At 41.3% G+C, this 25,702-nt stretch overlaps 2 protein-coding genes across 6 annotated transcripts; one reads left to right on the forward strand and one right to left on the reverse strand.

The window, feature by feature from the left end:
- Nucleotides 1–2,977: 2,977 nt before the first annotated feature.
- PAK1IP1 (PAK1 interacting protein 1) lies at nt 2,978–11,465 on the reverse strand. Its single transcript, XM_063402762.1, has 10 exons — nt 11,268–11,465; nt 9,742–9,904; nt 7,730–7,850; nt 7,565–7,639; nt 6,920–6,972; nt 6,353–6,498; nt 6,165–6,262; nt 5,368–5,467; nt 4,080–4,206; nt 2,978–3,473 (listed from the first exon to the last, which is right to left on the reverse strand). Exons 1-10 carry the CDS (start codon nt 11,328–11,330, stop codon nt 3,313–3,315), a joined length of 1,107 nt encoding a protein of 368 aa, XP_063258832.1. The 5' UTR covers nt 11,331–11,465; the 3' UTR covers nt 2,978–3,312.
- On the forward strand, nt 10,611–24,091 carry LOC134553284 (tRNA selenocysteine 1-associated protein 1-like). Of its 5 annotated transcripts, XM_063402783.1 has the most exons (11): nt 11,471–11,610; nt 12,418–12,584; nt 13,945–14,025; nt 15,053–15,129; nt 15,226–15,359; nt 15,936–16,067; nt 16,967–17,086; nt 19,168–19,363; nt 19,853–19,898; nt 20,473–20,641; nt 23,778–24,091. In XM_063402783.1, the coding sequence occupies exons 4-10, from the start codon at nt 15,100–15,102 to the stop codon at nt 20,607–20,609; spliced, it is 795 nt and encodes a 264-aa protein (XP_063258853.1). In that variant the 5' UTR covers nt 11,471–11,610; nt 12,418–12,584; nt 13,945–14,025; nt 15,053–15,099; the 3' UTR covers nt 20,610–20,641; nt 23,778–24,091. The 5 variants fall into 5 exon arrangements, with proteins under 5 accessions (XP_063258862.1, XP_063258853.1, XP_063258845.1 ...); XM_063402792.1 differs by lacking the exons at nt 11,471–11,610; nt 23,778–24,091 and adding an exon at nt 10,611–11,017 and having other exon boundaries at nt 20,473–20,865; XM_063402775.1 differs by lacking the exon at nt 23,778–24,091 and having other exon boundaries at nt 20,473–20,865.
- The last annotated feature ends 1,611 nt before the right edge of the window (nt 24,092–25,702 follow it).

A 25,702-nucleotide genomic window follows, 5' to 3' on the forward strand; every position in this document is an offset into this window, starting at 1 on the left:
CATTAACTTTATTTACATTAATTCCCGAAAGGGTCCCCGGGCACATTCAAATGCTAATGTCCAGAGTTAGTCCTTGCTTTGAGTAACTGTCGTAGAGGTGTGTGATGACCGGTGTAAGTCCTCGCTGGCACGTCTTTGCTGGCACGTAGCGTTTGACCTGTTGCGAGTCCCAATGAGTTGAGCTGCACGTAGGCAGGGGCAAGTCGTTCTCACCTTCCATTTTTGGAACCCGGAAGATCAGGGAGGTGCTTTACAGAAATTCATACAATATATATCACAGTTCCCAATCTATAATTATTTATAAAACATGAATTAAATAACCATATTTCTCACACCGGTCCTCATCCAGAAGTGGGGTTACGTGGCACGGCTGAGAATTTGGGGTTGGAGTTTTGGTGTAGCATGAGCTACGGCTCTGGGCAGCCTACAGGCTGCTTCTGGCTCTGATCAGGAATTTCAGGATAGTTCTTGTATGGAACACGTAGAGGATTCCTGGCATCTCCAAATGCCACAAACTAGTGCTCCGGAAAAAGCAGTCTTCTGCTGTAAAAGCTATGCAACAGTGGGAGATGGAAAACACCTTGTAAAGAAAATGTTTTGTCTTTTTTATTTAATCTGGAAAAATGTAGAGATGTTTATAACTGCCTACAAAGCTAAACCCTTTCTCTTTCCTGAGTGCCAAAACTAGATTTCTCCATGTAAATTGTCCTCCATTATTTTGCTCTAATTATCCATGCACTTCCCTCCCATTGATGTTTCACCATATAGAAAGAAAAAGTACTCCTGTAGCCAAATCCCTAAACTGAGAGGGTTTGATTGCTCTTCATGATAGAAGGCATAAAATGTGAGAGGCCTGTGCTTTCTGCAAAGTGCAGCTTTCTGTAGCTGCATTTCAAATTTTGCCATCTTTATTGATTAGCCTAATGGTCAGAAAGTGGTAAATCCTTTGTTGGCCTCAACGGTTTAAGTAGGAATCTCCTCCTTCCGTGCAAAGTTTCACAACCAACGCGTATCTAAGCTACACTGGATGGGATTTCCTTTTCAATTCAAGCTGTTTAACAGCTATGAGGTTCAGTCTTCACTGGACGCTGCCTTGTGATCCAGCAGAGGGATTCCCCAAGAGGGGAAGCAGGAAAACTGGAAGAGATCCACAGCTGCTGGAGCTGCGGAACTGACCGGGGGCTCAGCTGAGCTGCTGCTCCTGAGCTGTTGTTTCTTGCAGCTCTGGCTCCATCTACTCTCCCAGTGTCCTGCACCCCTTCTGACAGGGACAGCTTTGTCACCGCTGCCATCTCCTCCCTTGCACTGCTGCCTCCCCTCTGCCATTCTAAGCAGTTCCCTGAAAACTAGGATGGCAAATGTGCTAAAAAGGAAGGTGTACGCTAAGTTACAACAAACTGCCAAATACTCATTAGGAGCAGAGTATTCACTCAAGGTGTAAAAAAAAAAAGTGTTTTCCCCTGAGGACCTTTCTTCTCTGTCTCCAGTCTCTGTCTTGGATTTTTACTTCTGAGTCCAAACTGAGCCAGATCAGCCAAACTCTGGAATTTTTGCTTTTTGATCTTAAAATTATGTGCAGACTGGATTTTTTTCCTAGTGCTTCTGCAAACCTGCTTCTGCAATTGTGATGACTGTGTCCATAAGCTCATGTATGTAAAAATTCAAACAATAAAAACTGGTTTAGTAGTGGTAGACTTTTGTTGAGGACGTAAGATAAGCACTATCAAATAGACATAACACTTTGTAAGTGAAATCACTGTACACAATTCCCTTATTTAAGCTTATACTTTTTAAGTCTTATGTTTACAGAAAAATCTATTTTGGCACCTTTCTGTCAAATCAACAAACCATTTGAAGTCCTGTATTATTTGCATGTGTTTGTGAAGACAACCATTCAGGGTATCATTAAAATTAAAAGCTATGTAAGCTCAAACTTAATCCCTCTAATGTTGAATTAAACTGAGCTTGCATAAATCAGCTCTATTAAATATCCAAACGAGGGGCTCTGATAATTTATCTAAGTATGGAAAACAGTTATAGAAGGTAAATATGGACACCCAGTTCCTACTGCTATTGCCACATGAACAGCACTGTAACAGCACTGAGGATGATAATTTTGTTTCAGTATCAGAGCATAGAGCTGGAGTTACATCCTGTTTTTTATCCCTAAACCAGCCTGCATTCCTGTCTCCAGATTTGGCTCAATCTTTTTTCTGATTTTCTCTACTTCTTCTCTTTCTACACAAATAAGGAAGAATGGATGAAGTGAAGAATAAAGCATAATTCCAATTACTCTTTGAAAACAAAAATACTAATGACTACTCCAGTAGTGCAGAAGACAACATTAACATGTCTTACACCTTAAAAAATAGAAAGGAAACATTTACTTCAGCTCTTTGACCTTGTTCTCTCCAGCTCAACTTTGTTTTCCCCACTGTATATTTGTAATAAGGCTTAGGATAAGTTGCTGTTCCCACTGACTGAGAAGGTCAGGAATTTACTTTTTGTTTAAGTGCAAACAAAAGACATCAGTGACATTTTATCAGCATGGCAAAAATTTCAAGTGTTATATAATTCTTTTCTAACAACATGGCTCAGTTCAAGGACTTGAAAAACTACAGTGGGAAGGGGGGAAAAAAGGTAAAAACTTATTGATATAAACCCTTCCACCTGAAATTATGTATCATATTCTGAACAAAATGTTTCAGTCATGTGAACCATGGGTGCAAAGATTTTTAAACAATTTAAATGTACTAAGTATGAACACAGTAAAAAAGCCAAATGTGGCTTATAAAATCCGTTTATAAATCCATGTCAAGAACTAGAAATTACAGTTTTCCATGGGTGTAAGAATGGGATGTGATCATCATATTTTAAGTAATTTTAACATGTTCTTTCTTACAGTAGGAAAAGAAATGCAGGACAATGGCAGACCATACCTTGAGTCAAATGAACAGTAACATTTGCAACACTACAATGAAAAAGTGTACATGTTTTTAATATGCATTTAAGTGAAACAAAAATATAACTGAGACAGGTGCAGCTATTTTTATTTCAGCTGGCTTTTTCAGGGCCAGTTAAAAAGTGATATTGTTAATAGAAAAATATAAACATTACATATTATGATTTTTTTTTGCTTTGTTCACTTAGGGAAAGTTTCCAGAATGATCAGTCAGTTTATTAGAATAAGAACAATTATTATTTTTAAACAACACATTGGATGAAAGGTGTATGTCCTGTAAGGGTTTACATTCTTATAAAAACTAGGACAACATCAGCATTTACTTTATACAGGGGAGAAAATAGCTGCCTTCATGCTGAGCTATTCTGTTTCTTTTTCTTCTTTTGCACTGGAGCTTCCAGCTTCTGTTTCTCTGGAATAATTTTTCTCTTTCTTTTTGCTATTTTAACCCTTTTAGTAGTCCAAAAATCTTTGTTTATCGTGGCTATTGATGATTTTTCATCTTCTGTTTCTGAAAAAAAAAAGCAGGGAATTATTCACACTGAGCTTTATGTCCAGTCTTTGTAGCCTAAATGGCACTGATTTTTATCTCATATTAAAAAAAGGGTTATAAATAGCTTTTTATTTACAGTGGAAAGTGCCATTTATGCGAGTTCTGCAAGTGAAATTAAAATATATAAAGATCAACTATGTAAATAGATTACAATGCAGGAAAACAACAGCAGAAAACCCAAACAAATCTAAGCTTGACTTCATAAGTTTGCCCAGCTACAGTGGCCTCAGGCCTAATTTGCTTACAGGAAAAAAAGACATGCAGTTCTATCAACTGTTTATTTTCTTATCTGTCTCAAAAATTTTACAGTGGCTTCCTCACTATGTTATTCCAATAAACAGAAGGAAAACTTTAAGAAAAGTGAAAAGAGGCTTATGTTTTTCAACAAACATATGGGCTTGAGACACTATCAGATTGGTAAGTGTTTCTGTATCAATTGCGAGCATCACATCCCCACTTCTTCAAAACACCAGAACATTTTCCAATGGATATAGTAGAAACCTCCCACTTGGTGTGTTCCATTTCACAGTCACATTGACAATTCAAAATACAAAGCTGTGTTACCTTGAGATGATGTTGCAGTTTTATCAGAGTTTTCTTTCATTTCTGAAGCTTGGTCAAGCCACACTGCAAGACACGTCAGCCTAGCTTTGGTATTGACTTCACACAGTAAAGATGGCCCATCTTTAATCTGAAGAAAACATAAAGGATTATTTAAACCTTATTTTATTTCTGGTTAAATTTAATGAAGTATTTGAAGTGAGAAAGCATCTTACTGCCCACTTGCATTGTTAGGCAATTGTATCACTCTGCTCTTGGAATACAAATATTCTATTACAGATATCAGAGGATAAAGTGTCACGGACACATGTGCAATGTTAACAGCATCAACCCACTGGAAACTAGGATATTATACCCCTCAGAGCTGGACACAGCAGCCCACACAGTTATGCAAAACTCTGCCTACAGGGAAAGGAATTTGATCAAAATAAATGTTACACAGAAAGGTAAAGAGTTCCCTGATCACTCTGTCAATTCTGTACAAAGGGAACAGAAATGTAAGGTGAAGAGGAAAGAGGGAGATCACTCCTGCACTTACAAGTATAAAATAATCAGAGTAAGTGATATTAAAAACAGGCAAATTCAGATTTGAAGTGTATATGTGTTGAGAAAAGAATTATTTGAACTATACAAGATACTTACCATAAAATATAGTAGATCCTTTGTAACTAAGCAATAAATTTTTAAAATCTATTTCTGATTTTAAGAGCAAACAATAAACACAATAAACTTTAAAGACATGATTCCTTGTTGAACTGTGCTACTCAGAACTGTTTGAAAATACAGGAAATGCAAGTACCCAGTACATTTACGTATTTGAATTTTTTCAAAGGATAAAAGTTCCTCCCCCAACATGAACAACCACCTTCCCCTGCTGAAACCACAGACTTTGTGTTTTTATAAGAGCAGCAACAGTCATCAACATTAAAAACATTCACAGCAGTCCTTAACTAATTACATAGTTATAATAAACATAATTGATGAGATAGGTATAAGCCTGGCTAGGTCTGATGGGAAGCATGACTTTATGTAAAGTGGAGATCTCATAGTATCATCAGATTTTACAGTTTGTTAAAAAAAAAAAACGACAAAGATGAAAAAAATACAAGTGCATAAATATATGTGCATAGACATGCATCTCTACTGAACGTAACATGGAAGATGATCAAGACATCCACATTTCACATAACATTTCCTCAGTGATTTAAAATTAACTCTTACAACAAAACTGTCTGCAATTCTGGTTCTCTGTTAATTTTCTTAACTGCAACAAGTAGTCTAATACACCAACCTTATCAAGATCCAGGTTCCACATTTTAATGTAACCGTCACTGGATGCAGTAACAATAACATGCTGTCCTTCTCTTTCAAAACTATAAATATCTTTTATTCTGTGAAAAAGAACACATTTGTATCTTACAGCATCACAGTTCACTTCAAACCAGTAAGTTGAGAGAAATTAAGGATGAATAGGCAACAGTCTGGAAAATCAGTTTGAACAAAAAAACCCCCAAGTGACAGGCAGGAACTTGGAACTTGGATCTGCTTTGAGCGCTGTCATTTATATTAGGAACATTGCCTTTGCTAGGCTTATTAGGATTCAATTCAGAACTCTTTAATACTTTAAAGCATACACTATTAGACACATCAGTGACATTACTGCTAATGCTTCTGAGTTTTGATGAATTCAAAGCAACATTTGGACAAATATTTGGTATTCAAAAACAGAGAATACGTGATTACACTCCTATTGTTTGAACTGAATAAAACCGGTTTGGTTTTTTTAAAGCATTTTAAAAAGTCAGATTCAGTAAAGACTGGTTAAACACAAATACACACACACATACACCCACTCACAGATTTAGAACAGTAATATTCTTAATTCTGTACCCTATTGTTTTTGTAACATGCATGGATGGCACAGTACTTGTGCTCATACAAAAAGCAAACCAGTCTGGAGTTTCACATATAAATAAATGCACTTTCTATACTGAAACAGCAAAATATGCTGAACATTACAAGTCACTGAACTTTAGAGAGGACTCAGCATTGCCATAAATATTTAAATACTCAACAAATATAGAATACCTGTTTTCATGAGCTTTGAATTCACACAGGCATTTTTGAGAGTCACAGCTGTAGAACCTAATCATTTCATCATCTCCAGCTATGGCGAGGATAGAATCCTTGGAAAGGGAAAAGAGAAATGCAAGTGTGATTAATTTCATGTGTTTCAAACCAATTAATTTCCCAACACCTTTCGTTTTTGTACTTACTGTAATAAATCTAAGTGAAGAAATCCTCTTCTCTGTTGTAATGGTGCCAGTGATTGAAGCTGTGTCAAGTCTGTAGATATCCACTTTATTTGTTATCACGGTCACATATTTCTCTCCGTCAGGGGACCATTTAATTATGTGTGCATCTGTATACATTGAGACAGAGAATCTAAAAGTAAGAATCTTTAGAAGCTGCTAGACACTGTTTTCTACCTAGACCTAAGAAAATATTCAGTGAAAAATCAAACTAGAATAAACAGCTATGCTCTTAAATGTTTATTTCTGATTATCAAAATCATGTAAAAAACCCCAAACTAAACCACATTTATTTAAATGCTCTGACCTCAAATTTCAAGGAAAGAGAGGATTTACTTTAGTGGTACCATGTTTTCCTTTTGCTAAATGATTATTATTAAGGACATAAGCTTACACATGCTTGCCTGCATGTGTAAAAAAGACGTAAAAGTTTACAATTAACTGACTTGATTAATTCAGTCAACTGTTCTTTCACGAAAAATAAAACTATCAAATTGCACTTAATTAGTGGAATTAGATTGATAAACTTACTTTGCTTCAGGTTTTTGATGAAGGCTGATCGTCCTTCAACAAGATTCCAAGTTCTGAAACACAACAGGTAATGTGCATTCTGGTTAAAAACAGCACAGCAAAACTGAAATCCAATCTGCTGACATGAGGCACCCAAAAGAAGCTTTTAAGCTTCTCTATTCATTTTTCTGCCTTTTTAATGCAAGAGAAAATTATGACTTCATATATTGCTTGCAAGCTATAATGTTGAATTTGTGTTATTTATTTTCTAAACCACCATTTGCAATACTGAGCCCAAAAGGAGGCCAATAGCAATTTGTGCTGTAAAAATAGCATTTTATATCTCTAAAACAGGTATCTACAGCAACATGGAAACTCTCCAAGTGAAAAATCACACTAAACAAAACCTGGCACTTTTCAAAGGTTTAAGCAAATTGTGTTCCAAAATGCAAACATATTTAATACATCTACAAGTAACTTGTGGAGAGTCAGAGCTCACAAGAAGGTACGCTGGCACTTAGAACTTCAAAAGACAAACCAATGGATCTTTGCACCATTTGATACAAATATGTTTTATTTGGCCCAACGTGGAATTGTTGCTTACAACACCTCATTAAGAGTTACTGAATTATGATTCTCAGCATCCCTTCATCAGTTTTGACTCACCTCAATGTTTTATCTGTTCCGACTGACAAAGCTAATTTCCCAGAAGGATGAATAGAAAGAGATGTCACATGTCCCCTGATAAAAAGAAAACATTAATCACATGTATTATTTACAAGGAAAATAGACATGCAAATGTACGCGAATATGAAGATCTAAGAAACTCACTTATGTGCCTTAATGGATTTCAGACATTCCCATCTCTTTGTGTTCCAGATACAAATGAGTCCATCTTCAGCCCCACTCAGCAGATGTGCAGTCCCATAGAACTCCAAACAAGTTATTGTGCCTAGAAATACAATTAACAATGTTGTACACACTGAACAGTTATTGCACAAATTAACAGAGAATGTACAACTTAACAGAAAAGCTTCTTCCATCAAGGCATACCCCCTACTACCCTAACATTGGGAAAATCTCCTAAGTATTTCCTCAAAAACCCCTCAAAGTTTCTTACTGTATTCAATAGTCTGTTATGGTCTATCAGGTACCCTTTACGCACACACATCTGAACTCCATGTGGTCTGTTCTCTGTCACAGCAGTACAGAGCACAGAGTACAGAGTCTTTCCTGAGTACTCAAACACCGTGGCAGAAATGGCAGAGAGCTTCTATCAGTGACAGGAATGCTGCCATGTCAAAGCCCTGCTCCTGACACACAGCTGAATTTACTGCACTTGCTGCTTCCCCATCATCACCACATGTATCATACCTGAGTTAAATACAGCTACCATGCTCAATCTAGCTCCTGGATCTTTTTGGTTAATCAATACTGAGCTACAAATGACCCAAACAGATTTATTTGGACAGCCATTACCAGATGACTGCACCAATGATACGGACAAAGTCTGCAGATGACACCAAGCTGTGTGCGTGGTGAGGGCTGGGATGCCATCCAAAGGGACGTGAACAAGTTCAAGTAGTGGGCCACGGCAGCCTCAAAGTTCCACAAAGCACAGTGCAAGCCAGTATCAGCACAGGCTGTGGGATGGGCAGCTCTGCCCAGAGGGACTTAGGCTTGCTGAGGGATGAGAGGCTGGACATGAGTCAGCAATGTGTGCTTCCAGCCCAGAAAGCCACATGTGTCCTGGGCTGCATCAAAGGCAGCGTGGGCAGCAGGTTGAGGAAGGGGACTCTGCCCCTCTGCTGTGCTCTGGTGAGACCCCAGCTGGAACACTGCATCCAGCTCGAACAGGACCCCAGCATAAGAATGATGGGGACCTATTGAAGCACGTCCAGAGAAGGGCCATGAAGATGATCAGAGAGATGGAAAACCTCTCCTGCAAAGAAGAGCTGAGAGAATTGGAACTGTTCAGCTGAGAGGAGGCTGCAGGAGATCTTATTGTGGCCTTCCAGAACTTGAAGGGGGCTTATAAGAAAGATAGGGACAAACCTTTTAGCAGGGCCTGTTGTGATAGGACAAGGGGTAATAGTTTTAGACTAAACAATTTAGATTGGATGTAAGGAAGAAGTGTTTTTACAAGGACAGCACTGATACACTGAAACAGTTGCCCAGACACGTGGTTGATACTCAGTACTTGGAAACACTCAAGGCCAAATTGGATGGAGCTCTGTGTAACCTGATCTGGTTGAAGCTGCCCCTGCTCACTGCAGTGGGGTTGGACTAGACGACCTTTAGAAGATCCTCTCTAATCCAAACTGTTCTGTGACTCTATCATGTACTCTGCAGTTGTAATTCAGGCAGCACATACAGTGGGAAATGTACCAGGTTAACTCCTCTGCCAGCAGCAGCCTGCTCTCACACACAAACGCTCTTTTGTGTGGCTCAGGTATGCTTGTGACAGAACCAGAATGCTGGGAAAGACAGCAGCTGGGAGTAGGCAAGTCTAGATAACCTATCCTGATAGAAGAAAAATGGCACATAAGCCATTTGTGGGTCATAACTTCTTAACCAGTTAAAACTACAAATAATTTAAAGGAGCAGCAACATTTGTGAGCTAATACAATTTTTTTTTTACCCTTTATGCTCAAAAGCTTACCTTGTTTGTATCATCACACCATCATGGCTGAAGCACCACCACTACTACAGTACTTATTACCACTTAAAATACTACACTACTTATTAGAAAAAAAAATCAGTTTTCTTCTTCTGGAAAGGGCCAGTTTTTCAGCTATAATTTATTTTCATTAATGTTTTTTTACAAAGAAATGTTCCCTTACCATTGTGCTGTAGCAGTGCCCCATGTTCTATCTTCTTTTTCATGTCATAAATTTGGATTGTCTCATCTCTGCTCCCAGTGACCACATATCTGTTATTCACTGCTACTGCTGACAACGAGGCAGAGTGGGCATGATGTGTGAAATCAGGGACAACTGTCCAGGACTGTAAATGAAAAGCAAAACAAACAGGTCTTTCTCAAGCTTACCACAGAAAGCTTCCACTTCATTGTCCTGTACTTTTATTTTTTACAAGCAAAAGCTGAAAAAGTGTATGTGTAAAAATCAAAATCACAGAATCAAATAGGTTGGAAAAGACCTCCGGGAGCATCACGTCCAACCCGACTGAACACCACCTTGTCATCCAGACCACGGCACTGCGTGCCACGTCCAGTCTTTTCTTAAAACACCTCCAGGGATGGTGACTCCATCACCTCCCTGGGCAGCCCATTGCAATGTCTCACCACCCTTTCTGTGAAGAAATTCTTCCTAATGCCCAACCTAAATTTCTGCTGGCACAGTGTGAGGCCATGTCCTCTTGCCCTGTCACTGTTTGCCCGAAAGAGGCCAACCCTCACCTGGCTACTGCCTCCTTTCAGGCAGTTGTAGAGAGCAATAAGGTCCCACCTGAGCCTCCTTTTCTCCTGGCTAAACACCCCCAGCTCTCTCAGTCACTGCTCACTGGACTTGTGCTCCAGGACCCTTCAGCAGCTCCACTGCCTTTCTCTGGACCTGCTCCAGCATCTCAATGTCTTTTCTGAACTGAGGGGCTCAGAACTGAACACAGCACTCGAGGTGCGGCCTCACTAGTGCGGAGGACAGGGGGAGGAATTATACTTAGCTGTAAGCATAAATGGGATCTTACTGAGTTAATGTGCTGTTAGGAGATTAGTCCAAAGGATTTAAGCGTGCAAACCGCCCCTTGTAATCAGTGCTGTGCTTAGACGAAACTGTCTCTGCGTAGAGATAAATCCCAAGGGCAAGAGAGGCGGATTCTCGGGTTTTCCATCACGGCAGCCTGCAGACACGCCTTCCACCTGGCCCCAGCCCACGTCCCATCCATCCTCCGCGCCGCGTCGGGAGGAGCGACCCCGCACCGCGGGCCCCGCGCCCACGTGGCTGCCCGCAGCCCGGAGCCTCCGCCGCTCCCGGGAACGCTTCGGAGCAGCGAGGGGGCCGAGCCTGGCGGCACAGGACGCGGCAGAGGCCGCCCCGCCCCCGCAGCGCGCCTTAAGAGCCCCGGCGGCGCCCGGAACCGCGGCCGCGGACGGGCGAGGCGGTGAGTGCCGGGGCGCGCTTCCAGAGGGGCGGGCGGGCGGGCGGGCGAGCGAGCCAGCCATCTCCCCACAAACTTCCCTGGCGGCGTTCGAGAGCGGGCTGGATGGGGCTCTGAACACGCGGGTCCAGTGGACGATGCCCCTGCCCGCGGCACGAGGTTGGAACTAGATGGCCTCTAAGGTCCCTTCCAGCCCAGACCGTTCTGGGTTTCTGTGCTTCTTCCCTGCCCCCATTCCCTCCCCTCCCGTTACCTGGCCGGGCCTCGTGGCGAACCCCAGCAGCACCTGCTCGTAGCACCCCGCCACCAGCTCCATCCGCCACCGCACGGCGCCGCCCCGGGGCTCCCGCCGGCTCTTCCGCCGCCCGCCCGTCCTGCGCGCTGCCTGCGCCGCTCGGCGCTGGCCCGCGCGTGGCGCCTGGCGCGCCCGCTGCCCGCGGCCGGGGAGGATCCAGCGGGAGGATCCTGCGGGAGCGCCGCGGGGCGGGAGGCGGCGGCGGCGGCGCGGCTCAGGCTGCGCGCGGGCAGCCCGCGCAGGGGGGCCTCGCGGGGCGGAAGCGGCGCTGGCGGTGATGGCGGCGGGGAGGACGCGAGGCGTTAGTGCCGGGATCGCGAGGGGGGAGGGGAGCGGTGGCCGCGATCGGGGGCTGCTGCCTGGGAAAAGGGGCGCGAGCCGATATATTGGGAGCGAGGCGGGGATGGGCAGGGATGTTCCGCCCTTTCCTTTCCCTGGGGCTGCGGGGCCCCCGCCTTTCTCGGGGCGCGCGGGGCGAGGAGGCCCCGGCGGCGCTTGGGCCGAGGCACCAGGGAACCAACCCCTCCGCTGCCTCGGGCCCCGCAGGCCTTTATTGTTATTTCGTCAGGTCGTTTTATATTTTTTTCGTGACTTAAATTCTTATCGCGTAGTACAATAGGCGGGCAGAAGCGCGGCCCCGGCGCCAGTGTGGCCGCTCGCGGAGGGCCGCGGCCGGGCGGGGCGCACTTGTGGCCGGGCTCTTCCCGTCGTGCCGATGGCTCGCTTAGAGAAATGCGTCACGGCTGGGCCTGCGCTGGGCCGGGGTCAGCGCCGGCCCCGAGAGCTCCGCGAGGCTCCCGCATCCCCGTGCCCCGACCCAGCGCCTCGTGTGAGCGGTGCTTGCACGGGCGATTCAGGCCGTGAACAGCTTCGCCCACCTTTTTGCCCATATGAACGCGATAAGGCAAAAAAGTGGAATAAAATAGAAAGCTGCTATGATGGTGGTGTAATCCAATGAATGATGTGTTTGAATTCTGGAGGTCGATGCTGGCCCACTGCTTAAATGAAAGCTAGCTGTAACAGTGGATACAGTTAAAGCAAATGTAAAAAAATGTGTTACATTAATGCAAGCTGTTTTAACTGGTTTTCAAATATTTTTGTTTTCTAGTGAAAAGGTCACCATCGGACAGGGAGGCGTACAAAACCGGTTTTGTATAAAAGTTGGTGATAACCAACCGAGAAGCATTTGCATCACTTTCCTCCTGGTAGCCTCTTGCAACAAGAGCACTCTGTTGTGTGAGCCGTCTTCCCCTAGGTCTGCACGAGTGAAAAGTGGTAAGTTTAAAAAAAGTTACTGTGCAGCTGTGAGTTCAGAAATCAGTATTTCAGTGTTGAGAGCGTGGAGGAGTTTATGGTTCCTTTTATTAATAACTAATGTTAGAGGACCATTGTTATGTGGATATTTGCATTAATAATGACCACCCTTAACAGGAAGAAGTTGCTGCTGATAATTTTTTATAATGAACACAATTACTTTCCGTTAGCACGTGCTGAGTTTAGTATATGCTAATCTTATTAGTATTTTAGGCCTGTATTTTAAGGGCTTGTTTGTACTTGACTCCTTTTTGGCTTCACAATGGCTGTGGGGATGAAGTCCGTAGTCATTCTGACTAGCACCATGCTCTAATTATGGTTTATGGCTATCCTGTGTCAAGTTATCCTGATCCATTTTCAGAGGTGGCACTGTGAGCTGCTCCGCTCTGCAGGCGAGCCCTTAAGGCATTGTAGATGCTCTGTGTTTGTTGTGTTATGTGGCTGTGGATTTAATCAGCCAAGATGTGAAACGTTACGTAAATTCTTGCGTGGAAATGGGAACTAGAACTTCAGTCAAGCATCTGCACAGGATTCACACCAGAGGTGAAAAATCGGTAGGGGTGAAGAACACCTGTGTGTGAAAGTAAATGCAGAATATTTTGTAAATGAAATTGAGGTTTGCCCTCATTTATATTTGTTGGATGACTACTGGAAAAAGCCTAAAGAAAGGAGATTGGCCTCAACACAAATACATAGCTCTTCAGGAAAGTGTGTCGACTGCTTTAGTGATGGCAGTAAAATGTTACTTGCTGATTTTGGTTTTGATGATGATGAGTGAAAAAGGCAAATATGTGGAAAAAAGGAGAAAGGGTGCAGAAAAAGATCATGTTTGCTTGTACTATGCCCTCATCCTGCTTTTATTTCTAGTATTCTCTAGCACATAAGAAGTACCACTGCTTGTTTCCAGCTGCGTAGTTTGTGGTACAAGTAAATTTAAATTTGGTTAAAAGGGGAAGATTGTACAAGATTGTACCCAAGTCTGTATCTTTTGCCTTGCTTTTAACTATGTTTGAATCTTGTGGATTACTGGGTTATTATATGTAGGTATTTCAGAATTAAGGGTAAAGTACAGGTGACTTAAAAGATCTCTGGAATTTTCTAGTGCTTTGGACAGTGGGAAACTTTGTGGTCTGTTACAGTTTAGAAAGATTAGATATAATCGTAATCCTATTGGCCATATATCCTGTGACAAGTCAGAACTTAATTTTTGAAGTTCTGAATTAATAACATTAAAGCATATGGTGGGGTGAACTTATTTGGAAGTAATTAATATTGAGGATAAAATCCTTCATCTGCTTTTTCTCCCCCACATTTTTTTCAGCTGGAGGAGTGTAAGAAATTGAACCTGTGCAGTCGTACTGTTTGAGAAAGACAGAAGACACTTTGAACCATGGCAGCCCAGGTAAGATCATTTAGTCAGAAATACAGGCTTGCAGCACCTAAATGGATTCCAGAACCATACTCAGAATTGCTAATAAATGTAAAGCTGACATAGCTAGCTTGCTCTGAGTTGGGTTTTCTTTTAGTCGTCTAATTTCTTCCGGCAATGTGGTAATCGGTGGCTGTCCTCAGGACACTTAACTGTGTCAACTCGAGCAGGTTGGGGGGCATTACATGAAGCTTTGCAGTTTGCATTATTTGACACGAGTTCTTCTGAAGGACCTTGTGTGTAACACTTTATATAAGATACATATGGAGATGTTATAGAGGAAGAACATTAAAGCCTGCGTAAGTAAATGCTGTGGAACATCACTCTTATTTTTGGAAGCCTTTGTTCTTCAGAATCTTTATTGAGGGAGGCAAACGGTGTTATTAATAAGGCTGTTTCCCCTCCTCTTTTGTGTAGTTACCCCACTCACTTCCTTTTTGAACTGTGGTTTTTGGGGTTTTAGGGTTTTTGAAAGTTTTTTCCTTTTTTTTTTTTTTTTTTTAAACTTTTTTTTTGTCTTCCCTGAGAGGCACTTTTTATGCCTCTTTCTTCCTGGCCTTGCATCTGGGTTCGAGTTTTCCCTCAGCCAAGCTAGTGCCTGTTCCTGGTCTGCTTTCTCCTTAAATTCCATTTATCGGCCTCTTGTTGTTCCTGGCCTGGGAGAGTGACTCATGCTGGATAGTGAGGAGAGGCATCTCACAGAAGAAGGATTCCTAGATGAGGGGAGACAGGGACAGCAGAGATCTGTTCTAGGCAAGAGTGACGATTTCCCTGCCGCCTCATCACGCAGATTGTGCTGCAGCAGGGCTTTTTGCATCCTGGAGCTCAAGCGGAACACAGTCCAGTCCTGAAGCTAATTAACATTTAGGATTGGCCAGCATCAAAGGGCTGTCTGGTTTGTCCCTAATTCCCAGAGGAAGCTGTCAATCCTTTAGCCAGCTTGACAGGTCAGGGGAATATGGCTGTTCATACAATCCTTTGGCTCTGTTATTTTTGCCAGGCGTTTTCCCCAGAGGCTGCTTTCCCTCATGGGAGGCGGAGGGAGAAATGGGACCCCAGGCTTCTTTCAAGGGCAAGGTGAATATGGGGAAATCACCTGTGGTGATGGGGAGTGGGAGGGAGGAATGTAAATGAGGCTAAATACTATAAAGGCGATTTATTTTCTCCCTACAGGACTTGATGGCAAAAAAAAGAGAATGTCTCCAGGCCTACAGCTGGTGGAGAACACCACAGAAGAAACGGAAGAAAAAGAACAAAATAAAACCGGGAAGAATAGAGTTTGTCCCTAGTAGCACTAACACAACCAGGTAAAGACCTTTAGAAAGGAACAGCTCTGACCTGTTATGTTTCAAATTGCTAATGACTAGTGAATGCCATCAATTATTTTAAAAATCGTGAAATGGCACACCTGGTGCCTGTACACTAAGTATTGCTTATGGAATTGTATTGCCGTTTGAATAATGAAGATTTTTTCCTTGTTTGTGTCTCTCATAATTGCTTGATATGTGATAGTCTTAGCTCTTTTTGAGTTCTGGCTGTAACTTAATATTTTTTCTTGGTATTTCTGGGTGTCTTGCCCTTCAGACAATAAATAATACTTTCTAAGACCAACTTGTAAAAAGATTCTGTAATAAATTTGGATCTTTGTTGAAATGCTTACAAAAGTGGTAGAATGGACTCAAGGAAATTGAGAACTTGGTGGAGTGATGGCATTGCAGTTCTGTACACTGCTCAGCAGAGACTTGCAGTTAATACTCTCTTCATATTTTGTCTCCTTAATAAAAACTCCAGTAACAACTACTTGCTTGTATGTTAGGGAATTTAATACTGAAATGAAGTGTGTTATTCTCAAACTTAATGGTGGTTCTCTTATCTTTTTAAAGACCCGATTATTCAATATTTGTTGGGGAGCTGACTCCAGAAGTAGATGATTTTCAGCTCTATGACTATTTCCTGAAGAGGTACCCCTCATGTATTGACTGCAAAATAGCAACAGACCTGCTGGGATATTCCAGGTAATGCTTGTGAAAATGTGTTAATGCTGTCAGTGTGTTTGTTGCTATAAGTAATATATAAGAGCTTGAATTTGAATTGGTTTTGAGTTTTCTTCAGAGGCAGGAAGAGAGATTAGTCTCTGGCATTATTTTTTAACTACATAGATCCTTGTGGTTCTAAAACTTGATGGTAGTTGTAGCTGTTAATGTGTTAAGCTTCAGTTCAGCCAAATGCATATCTGCATGAAAGCAGTTAGATGGTGGGAGAAGGGAGAGCTCTGCATGGACATCTGTGCTGGCCCACAGCAGTGTGTCCACTTAATCATGTGCAGTACTGAGGACAAGATTTAATTCCTTTTTTACATGTGGAAGAGAAGTGTAAGGTCTAGCAAATCTTAAGAGGTTGGGAAGTAGAATTTGTAGTTTTAGTAAATAAAGCTTAGTAGAGGTTACACTGGCCAGGCAGAGTGAAGCAGGGTTGAGTGAGTTTCCTGTTCAGAAAACACTGGCTGTAGTGGACTAATTCAAGAAACTCAAAGAAAAAAAAAAAAGGAAATCTGAGAGAGCAGATTTAGAAAGTATATTAGCTGTAGAGCAGTAGGAACAGGTTAATGCTGATATATTAACTGCAATAAGTGCAGAATCTGGTTACTTACACAGACAGTAGTTAACATGTATTGTTTTGCTGGCTTTTCAGCAAGTTGCATCTAACGCTATCAACAAAGCTTTTTGCTTCTGGCCCAATTTTTTAATTTTGCGAAAGCATCTTCTGTGCATGTGCACATGCCAGAGAGGTTGCTTAGATAATAGAAGCTTTAGTAGCTGCTATTTTCTGTTTTCGCAAAGACAGAAACTGAATTAATTGGCTTTGTAACTGTTATGAATACTAGAATTTGTTTTCTCCCTTTTGAAAATTGTAGAGGGTATGCCTTTGTCAGATTTGGTGAGCAAGGTGATCAGATGAGGGCACTGCAAGACTGCCAGAATGCACCAGGTCTGGGGGGAAAACGAATCCGGCTGAGCATAGGAATTTCTAAAAGGTAACAAATGAGTTGTGCATTAATACAGTAATTCTGAATAATCGGATTCTTTTAGCTCTGCCTTTGTAAAGATTGTGGCCCCTGTTATAATGGCTGTACAGGATGCAAAATCACAGAAGCATTATGTTTTGACTGCCTAGATCCGTCAAACTCTTTGAGGATTGCTGGGGAAATCCAACCCTTAAGTCTAGCCAGATTGTATAACTTGGGCTTAGCTGCTGTTGTGACCAGCCTTAATGTTTACAGTAGTGAAGCTGAATGCATTTTTAAGTACTTCGTGTTTGGTACAAGGGACAACCAGTATTTGTTTTTATGGTAGGAAGCTTTTCTTCTAGGCCTTTCCCCTGGGCTTAGACAAGGTAGCACATTGTTAGTTTTAAAGTAGGCTGGCAGAGGAGGGAACTCTTTAGTGGAAAATACAGAATATGGAGGGGAAGAAGCCAAAGGACATGTTGCTGATCAGTTTGTTTAGAATACTACTCTTTGCTTCTCAAGTGGTTAGGGCAGCAGGAAATTTAAAATTGATTTGGTTTGAGAGGGTTTTTTTTCTGCCAGCTCAGTTCTCTGTCAGTTATTTAAGACAATCCAGTTAGAGTCTTGGTACCAAATTTGATAAACTTTTAATCCAGAGTACAGACAAAAATAGAACTTTCATTGAAACAATTCGAGTATATATTCATGAGGTTAGCTTATGGGTTCTGTTAGAAGGCTAAAAATAACAGCTCCTGCTTCTCTTCCCAATTTTGCCAATGTTGCCTCATTGCTTTGGAACAGAAATGCCCTTACCCAAGAGAGCACTGTCCGGATTTGCTTTGACTAACTTGCTTTGAAGATGAGGTCCCCAAAGAAAGTTTTCCTCACTTCTGCTATCCAGAAGAGTGTCAGCACTATTTTTAGATTTTCCTTTCCTACAGAGATGGATGTAGGAGAGAAGTTGGAAGCAGACGACTGAGACATTATGAAGTCATTTGTTTACTACAGCAGTAAGACAATAAAATACCGATTTATTTGAATGTATGTGTAACATTCACAGTAATGAAGCAAAAATGTAATGTGGATGTTGCAATACACATCACTCATCTACACCTGTGTCTGAATGGCTGAGTACTATACTCTCAGAGCATCCAAAAATCCAGCCATCAGAGTAGTTTGTCAGCAAGTCACTTACATTGGAAATGATTTCTGAGCTCCTTCATTTTGTGTTCTTGGCAAAAAGCCCAATCTGTATATTTTGTAGCAAAGTGGAGATAAAGAGACATTGGACACTGCAGACACAGGAGGTCTGCTTGTATGTAATCAGTGAGGAAGTGTCTAAGCGTAGGGGATTTCTTGGAATGTGCAGCTGATTTATCCCAATGTTTTTCATGTTTTAGAACAGACTATTCTTGTTCAGTGATAGTTGTCATTAGTCAGCTTGAAGTTGTCCCTGGGACAAAATCTGCCCAGGAGAGAGAAAGCAGTGAAAACTAATCACCTGGCCCTTTGGTCTTCATAACTAATGAGTTTTGTAATTTTCCTGCTGCTTTGGCTTCATTCTGGATAACGGCAGTGCTGACTTCACCTGACAGCTAAGCTTTGGCAACTGTTCATGGAGCAAAACTTGAGAAGGTGAAGGTAGACATGGTAAACTGACGGGCAGTGTCAGATCTTCCTCTGCAACAGATAATCTGACTTTACCCCTTGTTTCTGGAAATAACAGGATTTTGTATTAACAAGACAAGGGATGGAAGGACTAATTGAATGTTTGAAGTGTCTTTAAAAGAGCAGTGCTTGGTAAAGGTCTCTGATCTTAATGAATTGTTAATCAGTAGCTTCCTTAAATGGATACCAAAAGTATTTAACTTGAATACAGATACATGCAACTTGAGTTAATCCATAGAAATAATTACCTTTGGCATTGGTGAAGGTGAGCATTTGGTGTCCTTATGAACATGAGGTACTGTGCTGTGACATAAGACTTAGGCAACTATTTAGAAAAATTTCCTTATAAATTTGGAAGTGTGTGAAACTTTAACTTCAACACTGGGTTTACAGTTGTTTTTTCTCCAACTCTTAACTGTGTATACCTTCTCATGTTTCAGACTGAAAGCAGAATTCCAGCGGTACCAGTCCTACAACTACAATGATTATTATCAAGATTATCAGAACTACTATTCACAGTGGAATTATGATCCTTATGCTGACTACAACTACAGCTCCTATACTCCCTATGACAGCATGCAGGCTGTTGGAGACTGCTCTTTAGGAGATGCTGTTATGGCTCCAGCTGTTTTTGAGGTAAAGATACACAGTTAATTAAAAAAAAAAGACAACTAACAAGTCATATGGATTGTGTAAATCAGAGCAAAAAAGTCCTAAAACTGAAATCATGCAGTCAGATTAAGTGAAGGTTATGTTCAGCACTTTGGATTTAGGTGCTTGACAGTTCTGACAGCAAATATTTGTAGTGTTTCTCTCAGCCTGTTTTTCTGATATACTTTGCTTAAAGCAAAATAAACAATTGTTGTAAGATGATCATATTTGGGTCAGCCAGTTGATCAATTACAACTTCCAAAAATGCCTTTCAAGTGGTACTATGGTTTTCTTTAAAAAAAAACCCAACCAAAGCATTAAAAAGCAACAAACACCCTACAAGAAGCCCTTCCCCAACAAACACCACCTGCTCCTGCTTATTTTATAGTTGTGGGAGGAGGGGAATGTTAGGGAGCATAAAATTATTTTGTATTTGTGATGCTTTCTGAAAGTGACTTGATTAATTTTTTTTAGGAAGCTTCAGCTATGACTGAAATCAATGAAGACCTAATAACTGAAGGTAATGGTAATTCTCTCACTGCAACTTGAGTTTAGCCATACTTCTGCCCTTTAGCAATTCAAGCCAGTGACTATTGGATAAAGAATGAGCTATAGCTAAGGTGAGGTAGGATTTTAAAGCTAATAGTGTACACCACATCAAGTAGAGTGGGACAATTGTCAACAATGCTTTGCAGTGGGCTTCTTGTAACTTTGCCTTCATTCTCCTTCCAGAATGGTCTACTGGAGAAGTTACTATATCTTTGTATTGATTCTGCTAAGATTATTGTATGTTAAGCTCATTAGTAGAGAAGTCTTGTAATAGTGTCCAAAAATTTTAATTATCCCTAAATCTCTGCTTCATGTAGAAATTCCGGTATAGTCCTAGCATTTAAATACACTTATTCCAAAAGAATAGCTTCATTAAATTGTTAGCTTCATTAAAATTCTAGATGAATAAACATCTTACTAGATGTATTAAGTTTTTTAAATCATTAAGTTTACCTAAACTACAGTTTATTAGGCATTTACTTCAGGTTTTTCTGTGCAAGTCTCCCAAGTTCTGACACTTCTACTTACCATGCTTTTATTTGCAGATCCGCAGCTATACTTGGATGTTGATGAAATGAACAGACAGTTTATGGAGACAAGTGAAGAACTGTATGATGCCCTCATGAATTGTCACTGGCAACCTCTGGATACGGTCACTTCTGACATCCCCTCTGCTATTTAAGTGTCTTATATAGCATGACCGTTATGACCAAGGTGCTAAAATTACATTTCTTCTACATTACTCTAGATCATAAGTTTTAAAGCACAATGATAGGTTGGGGTTTTTTTGCTATGCTTTTGGCAGTTTCCGTAATCTCGTTTTGTTTTGTTCATCACTTGGAGCATCTTGAAATCATGTAAATATTCTAGAAATGTAAAGAGTTCAATGGGGTCTAAAGATAGACTTGCCTGTGTAAATAAAATTTTGTTTCTGCAAACTGGCCAGCAAGGGATTTTACTTACATATGCAAAACACCTTCTCTTCTGGCTTGTGGAATATAGCTGGAAGGCAGCAGGGGTATTTCACCTGTCTTTAGAATGAGCATCAGCACTAGGCAAGAACTAGCTCTCACATACTTCCAAGATACTTAGGCAATCTCACAAGCTCTTAATCTTAATATGCTGTACAGTTCTAACATACAGAAGGATAAACTCTGAGCTGCTGTAGCTGCAAACATTCCAAAGACTAACGATGATACCTACCCATCATCTTATTTTTGCCCTTCTTGTTAGTCTTCTCGTCTGACAGCAAAGAAACTGGTGTAATATAATACCTGTTCTTACACATAACAATCCTTGGAGAAGACCCTGTAATTTAAAGGAGGAAGAAAAACCCATCAGCAGTTAAAGTATCCCAATATTCTCTTCAGCTAATTTGCACCCTATCCTAAACATCTGTTATTTGTTCAGTCTTCATACTCAGATGTTTCGTAGTAGTGGTGAGGTTTACAAAATTTTAGTAGGATGACAGTTCTCAGTATTTAAGTTAAAAGAGGTTAGGGGAGATGGCAGTGAAGACAGTTCTTTAGGATAGCAACTTCTGAGGTGGCTGCATCTAAACTGGTCTTACTTGAAAGGGTATAAACTATTTTCCAGTCATAGGGACAGCTTAAGCTCCTGATACTCCTTAATGTACACAATAACATAATTTCAGGCTGGAAACAAATACTTTTTGAAGAGAAAAAGGTAGAAATTATGATAGAGTTAAGTAATACATGTGAAAGCTACTAAAGCTACTCAAGGCATTTTGGTACTGCCATGTGTGTTCAGGGGCAGTCTAAACCATAATTTCTAGGATGGCAGGTTTGGGTTTTCTTTAATGACTTAATTAAATTAAAGTGATGGTCGTAACCTATGTGCTGTTCTTAAATGTGAAACTAGTACTGCATTGCAGTGGTGACTTGGCACAGCAGGTCCCTTCTACCTGCTCTCTAGAATCTCCCCCTTTTCACAGTTTCATTTCAGTTGAGATTTTTTTTTTCTTTCCAAGTCCCACCCATGAAATACAGATACTCTAAACTAGAAAGATCTTTTGGTGTGATACAGGAACTTCATTCTTCCTGGATTTTGTGCATTTCGTATGTAGGAGAGAAAACAAAACCCCCTCATTCCGGCAGGGAGATTACTATCACAGTCTTAGAAACTGTTTCCCTGCTTTGGAGAGAACTAGTTGCAAAGTGGCTGAAGACTGGGATGTTGTAGCTGAATGTTTTCCCTGATGTGAACTGGTCAGTCTTTGGAGGGTCATAGTAGGGAGATGGTTAATGGGAATGTGACAGAAAGTGGAATAAACGAAGGAAAGAGAATCTGGATGGGAAGAGGATTGCTTGTGTGCCTGTATAGAACTGTTTCACAGGATTGCAGAAGGGAGGAAACTCAAGATAGTAGATGCAGGCTCCTTGAATTTGGATGTGGAGGTGTTAAACTTTCAAAACCATGCTGGATTTGATGTCACCTCAGTTGTAGTGCACAGCTGTGGTGTCTGAGCTTGGTAGTACAAACCAGTTGCTAGGCAAAGGATTTTGTATCTAGCAAGCTCCGTCATCACAAGCTGGAAGATTATAGCCCAGGCACAGACCTGGAAGCTTCCTGCTTTGAAATGCATATCCTGCTTTGCATAGTGTTACCTAACACCATACTTAAGCTGCAGCAAGTAATTTGTGGAAACCTTCTTTTGTGTTGTCAGATGGTAAGGATGCATGTTGGCTTGGTAGCAATCCTATGGAGTATCCACTGATTTTTAGCTTTTGGGAGGTTGATCCACGTGTGAATGATATAATGCAGAGCCCATGTAGTTGTGTCATTTCACTTAGATCAGCACTCTATCACCACAGCACATAAACCTCAAAAGTCAGTCTGTAGTCACCATATTTATCCAGATCTTGCATGTTAGCAAGGTCTCCACACTCTGCATTAGAGACTGTTTTCAGACATGCACCTTCTGTTCTGGCCTGTAGATATCCATATAGTGAAAATACCGTTTATGAAATGCAGTGAAAGAGGTTGTTTGGGCCATTAGTTCTGCAAACCTGAGAAATGTTAGGGAATAGATTTTCTTTAGTCAGCATGGAAAAAGTGATGTGAAGAAGGGAGTCTGCTGGTTGCAGCCTGTATGACACTGTTCTAAATAGCTCTCTGATTTTGTTTTCTGTTTCCTGAGCCTTTCTAGTCTATACTGCTTACCAGTTAGGAGTGCACATATGGGATCAAGAAACTGTGTGCAGCACACATTCTTTATTGTAAAGGCACACTGAAAAACTTCTGTATCAGTGTAAGCACAAATTTGGGGAAAAGTGAGCATATCAGATCTGCTGGCATTCATTGCTGAGACTTTTAGCAGAGGAAACTTCCAGCGCTTGTCCAACTACTGCCTGCGTTAGTGAGCTTACACAAAGACCTCAACATGTCCATCATACAGATGCCTGCTCTCAGTTCTACAAAGAGCTGTTTGCAGTAGAAACATTGAAAAAAAAAGTATTGGGAGCAATGTTTTCAACACCATGCTACTTCATTTTTGTTTTGTCTGTTTTACCCAGCTGAAATGTTGCGGGGTTTTTTAAGTCTGATAAAGGGTTTTTTTGAAGAATATCTAGTACTGGTTTTATAACTCTTCATTGTACCTAGCTGTGATAGATAGTGCCTTTACCTAAAATCCACTTATTTCTTGAAGAAGAGTAATGTTTTTGTTTTCCACTTCTCTGAACAGAAAAGCTTTAGTACCATGGTTTGAGGGGCTAATGATCCTGCAGTCAGTGAACAGGGGCGAGAGAAACAGGCTAAAAGCCAGTGAAGACTGAAAAGTGTTCAAAAAGGTTAAATGGTACTTAAGCCGTGAATGTTTCTTTTGCAGGGATGCTCTTGGACCAACAGCTTTCTAGCGCTACCTCAAAGTAACTTGCAGATATAACTCACAGGGAAGATTGATCAAATGGTGATGATCACTATCATTCTGCTGGAGATATATATATATATATTTGCCTTTTGTTTTGTCTCATTTTTAATGACATTTATTTAACTTCAGTGACTCATGTCAATAGACATTGTTTGACTACATCAACAAGTATTTCTGAGTCATGAATTTCTTTAAAGGTATGTCACCATATGGAAATTGTTCTAAATAAGTAAAATAAGTAAATAAAGCAGCACTTGAATTTACAGAGCAAATGTAGTGTAGCTGCATTTGACACGTATGTGGAAAATTGTGCTTACAGCTTACCTTAATATTCTTAGCATGCATAAAGAGGGAAGCTTGTTTTAATTTCTCCGGCTCCTACATGACCAGCACAGGAATGATTTTAGTCAGTTCCCTACACAGCTACCATTTCAGAAGCCAGCATTGTTACTAATGAATGTTACCAATGGGCACAGTTCCCATCACCCTGTAAATCTAGCTCTTCCCATAACTGAAACACATTATGCTAGCCTTCCTTCCACTCACCTTAAGCTGAAAGCTAGCATGGTAATTGGTTCCTGGACAAAATGAGTTACAAATCCAGGCTAAAATAGTATTTTCTATATTGCTGTAGATCTTGAGATGGCCATTGTAGAAGCAGACCATCATCCTAAAATTAGTCAGCAGCTGTAGCACACCAGCCCTTTACAAAAAACGAGGTGGTTCTTGTAGGTAACTTCAAACATGCATGTTCCAGGGTAGGAATTGTCTATCACTGCAAGTCATCCCCCTGCATGTAAAATTGTATTCACAATTGTGGGGCAGGAGAGTAAACATGTAGTTTATGAGGAGAAATATCTGGAAAGTAATTCCACCCTGCTGGGCATTGGATAGTGGTTGTCTTCTGTAGATAATGATAATGGGACAAAGGAATTAAGTCATGTAGGAGAGCTGGGAAGACCCTGAAGTTCAAAAAAAGCCAGTAGGAAGCAGAGATGAGGCAGTACTACTCCCCAGTACCCTTTCTTCTTACAGCTGTTGTGCTGTAGCTGCTGCCTGTTTACATTTCTGCATGCTTTCAGAATCACCCTTGTTTGAGCCCCCCCATAATTCCCCCCACACCTCTCCCAGTTCCACACCCTTTCTTCAGGTGTGTGCTGGGATAAATGCCTTTTTTTCTTCTTTGTAGAAGGAGCGTTTGGTGCATCAGGGCTCTGCCCTAAGTAACATTTTTATTGACTTGTACATAGGGAAGATACTTGTGATTTTCTGCACTGCTCAGCTCCATCCTTCCCACAACAAGTTGATGCTAAAAATGGAACGTGAAACCACAGATTTTTCTCAACTTTACTTTCAGCAGAATAAAAAAAACAAAGCACATTTTAATGTAATTTTAACTTTGTAGTAGGAATGCACTCTTCCTCATGGTTCAAGGAAGTAAAAGCTGTTAAAGCGTTCTCCCCGTACCTCATTTCCCTATGCCAACACTGAGCAATGAAAAACTTGCACCTGCTGTGTCTCTTGCTTACACAAATCCGATCCCTCGTGGCAGTCTGGGGGAGCACCGCGGACCTCCCGGTGCCGTTTTTCCAGCCGCGTTCTCCGCGCTGTTCCTCGTCAGCCAAGGGACCATCCCTGTCACGCTGTGCCGCGGGGGAGGTTCAGCGTGGGTGAAGTTGTGTCCTCGGGGGCAGAATGTCAGGAGGACGGAGCCCGGCTCTGCTCGGTGGTGCCAAGCAGCAGGGCAAGAGGCGATGGGCAGAAACCGATGCGCAGGAAATTCCACCTAAATACGAGGGAAAAAAAATCTTTACTGTGCGAATGACCACGGACTGGAACAGGGTGCCCACAGAGGTTGTAGGGTCTCCCTCACTGCAGAAGTT

The sequence above is a fragment of the Prinia subflava genome, chromosome 1 (assembly GCF_021018805.1).
Source record: "Prinia subflava isolate CZ2003 ecotype Zambia chromosome 1, Cam_Psub_1.2, whole genome shotgun sequence".
Taxonomy (NCBI): domain Eukaryota; kingdom Metazoa; phylum Chordata; class Aves; order Passeriformes; family Cisticolidae; genus Prinia; species Prinia subflava.

Bases quoted from the DNA above. Each gene is read 5' to 3' on its own strand.
- LOC134553284 (XM_063402792.1), top strand. From the start codon at position 15,100: ATGGGACCCCAGGCTTCTTTCAAGGGCAAG. The intron at 17,087-19,167 runs GTAACAAATGAG...CTCATGTTTCAG, and splicing joins AGCATAGGAATTTCTAAAAG to ACTGAAAGCAGAATTCCAGC. The intron at 19,364-19,852 runs GTAAAGATACAC...AATTTTTTTTAG, and splicing joins TGGCTCCAGCTGTTTTTGAG to GAAGCTTCAGCTATGACTGA.
- PAK1IP1 (XM_063402762.1), bottom strand. From the start codon at position 11,330: ATGGAGCTGGTGGCGGGGTGCTACGAGCAGGTGCTGCTGGGGTTCGCC. The intron at 9,905-11,267 runs GTAACGGGAGGG...TTTCATTTACAG, and splicing joins TCGCCACGAGGCCCGGCCAG to TCCTGGACAGTTGTCCCTGA. The intron at 6,263-6,352 runs GTAAGTACAAAA...TCCCTTTCCAAG, and splicing joins CTTCACTTAGATTTATTACA to GATTCTATCCTCGCCATAGC.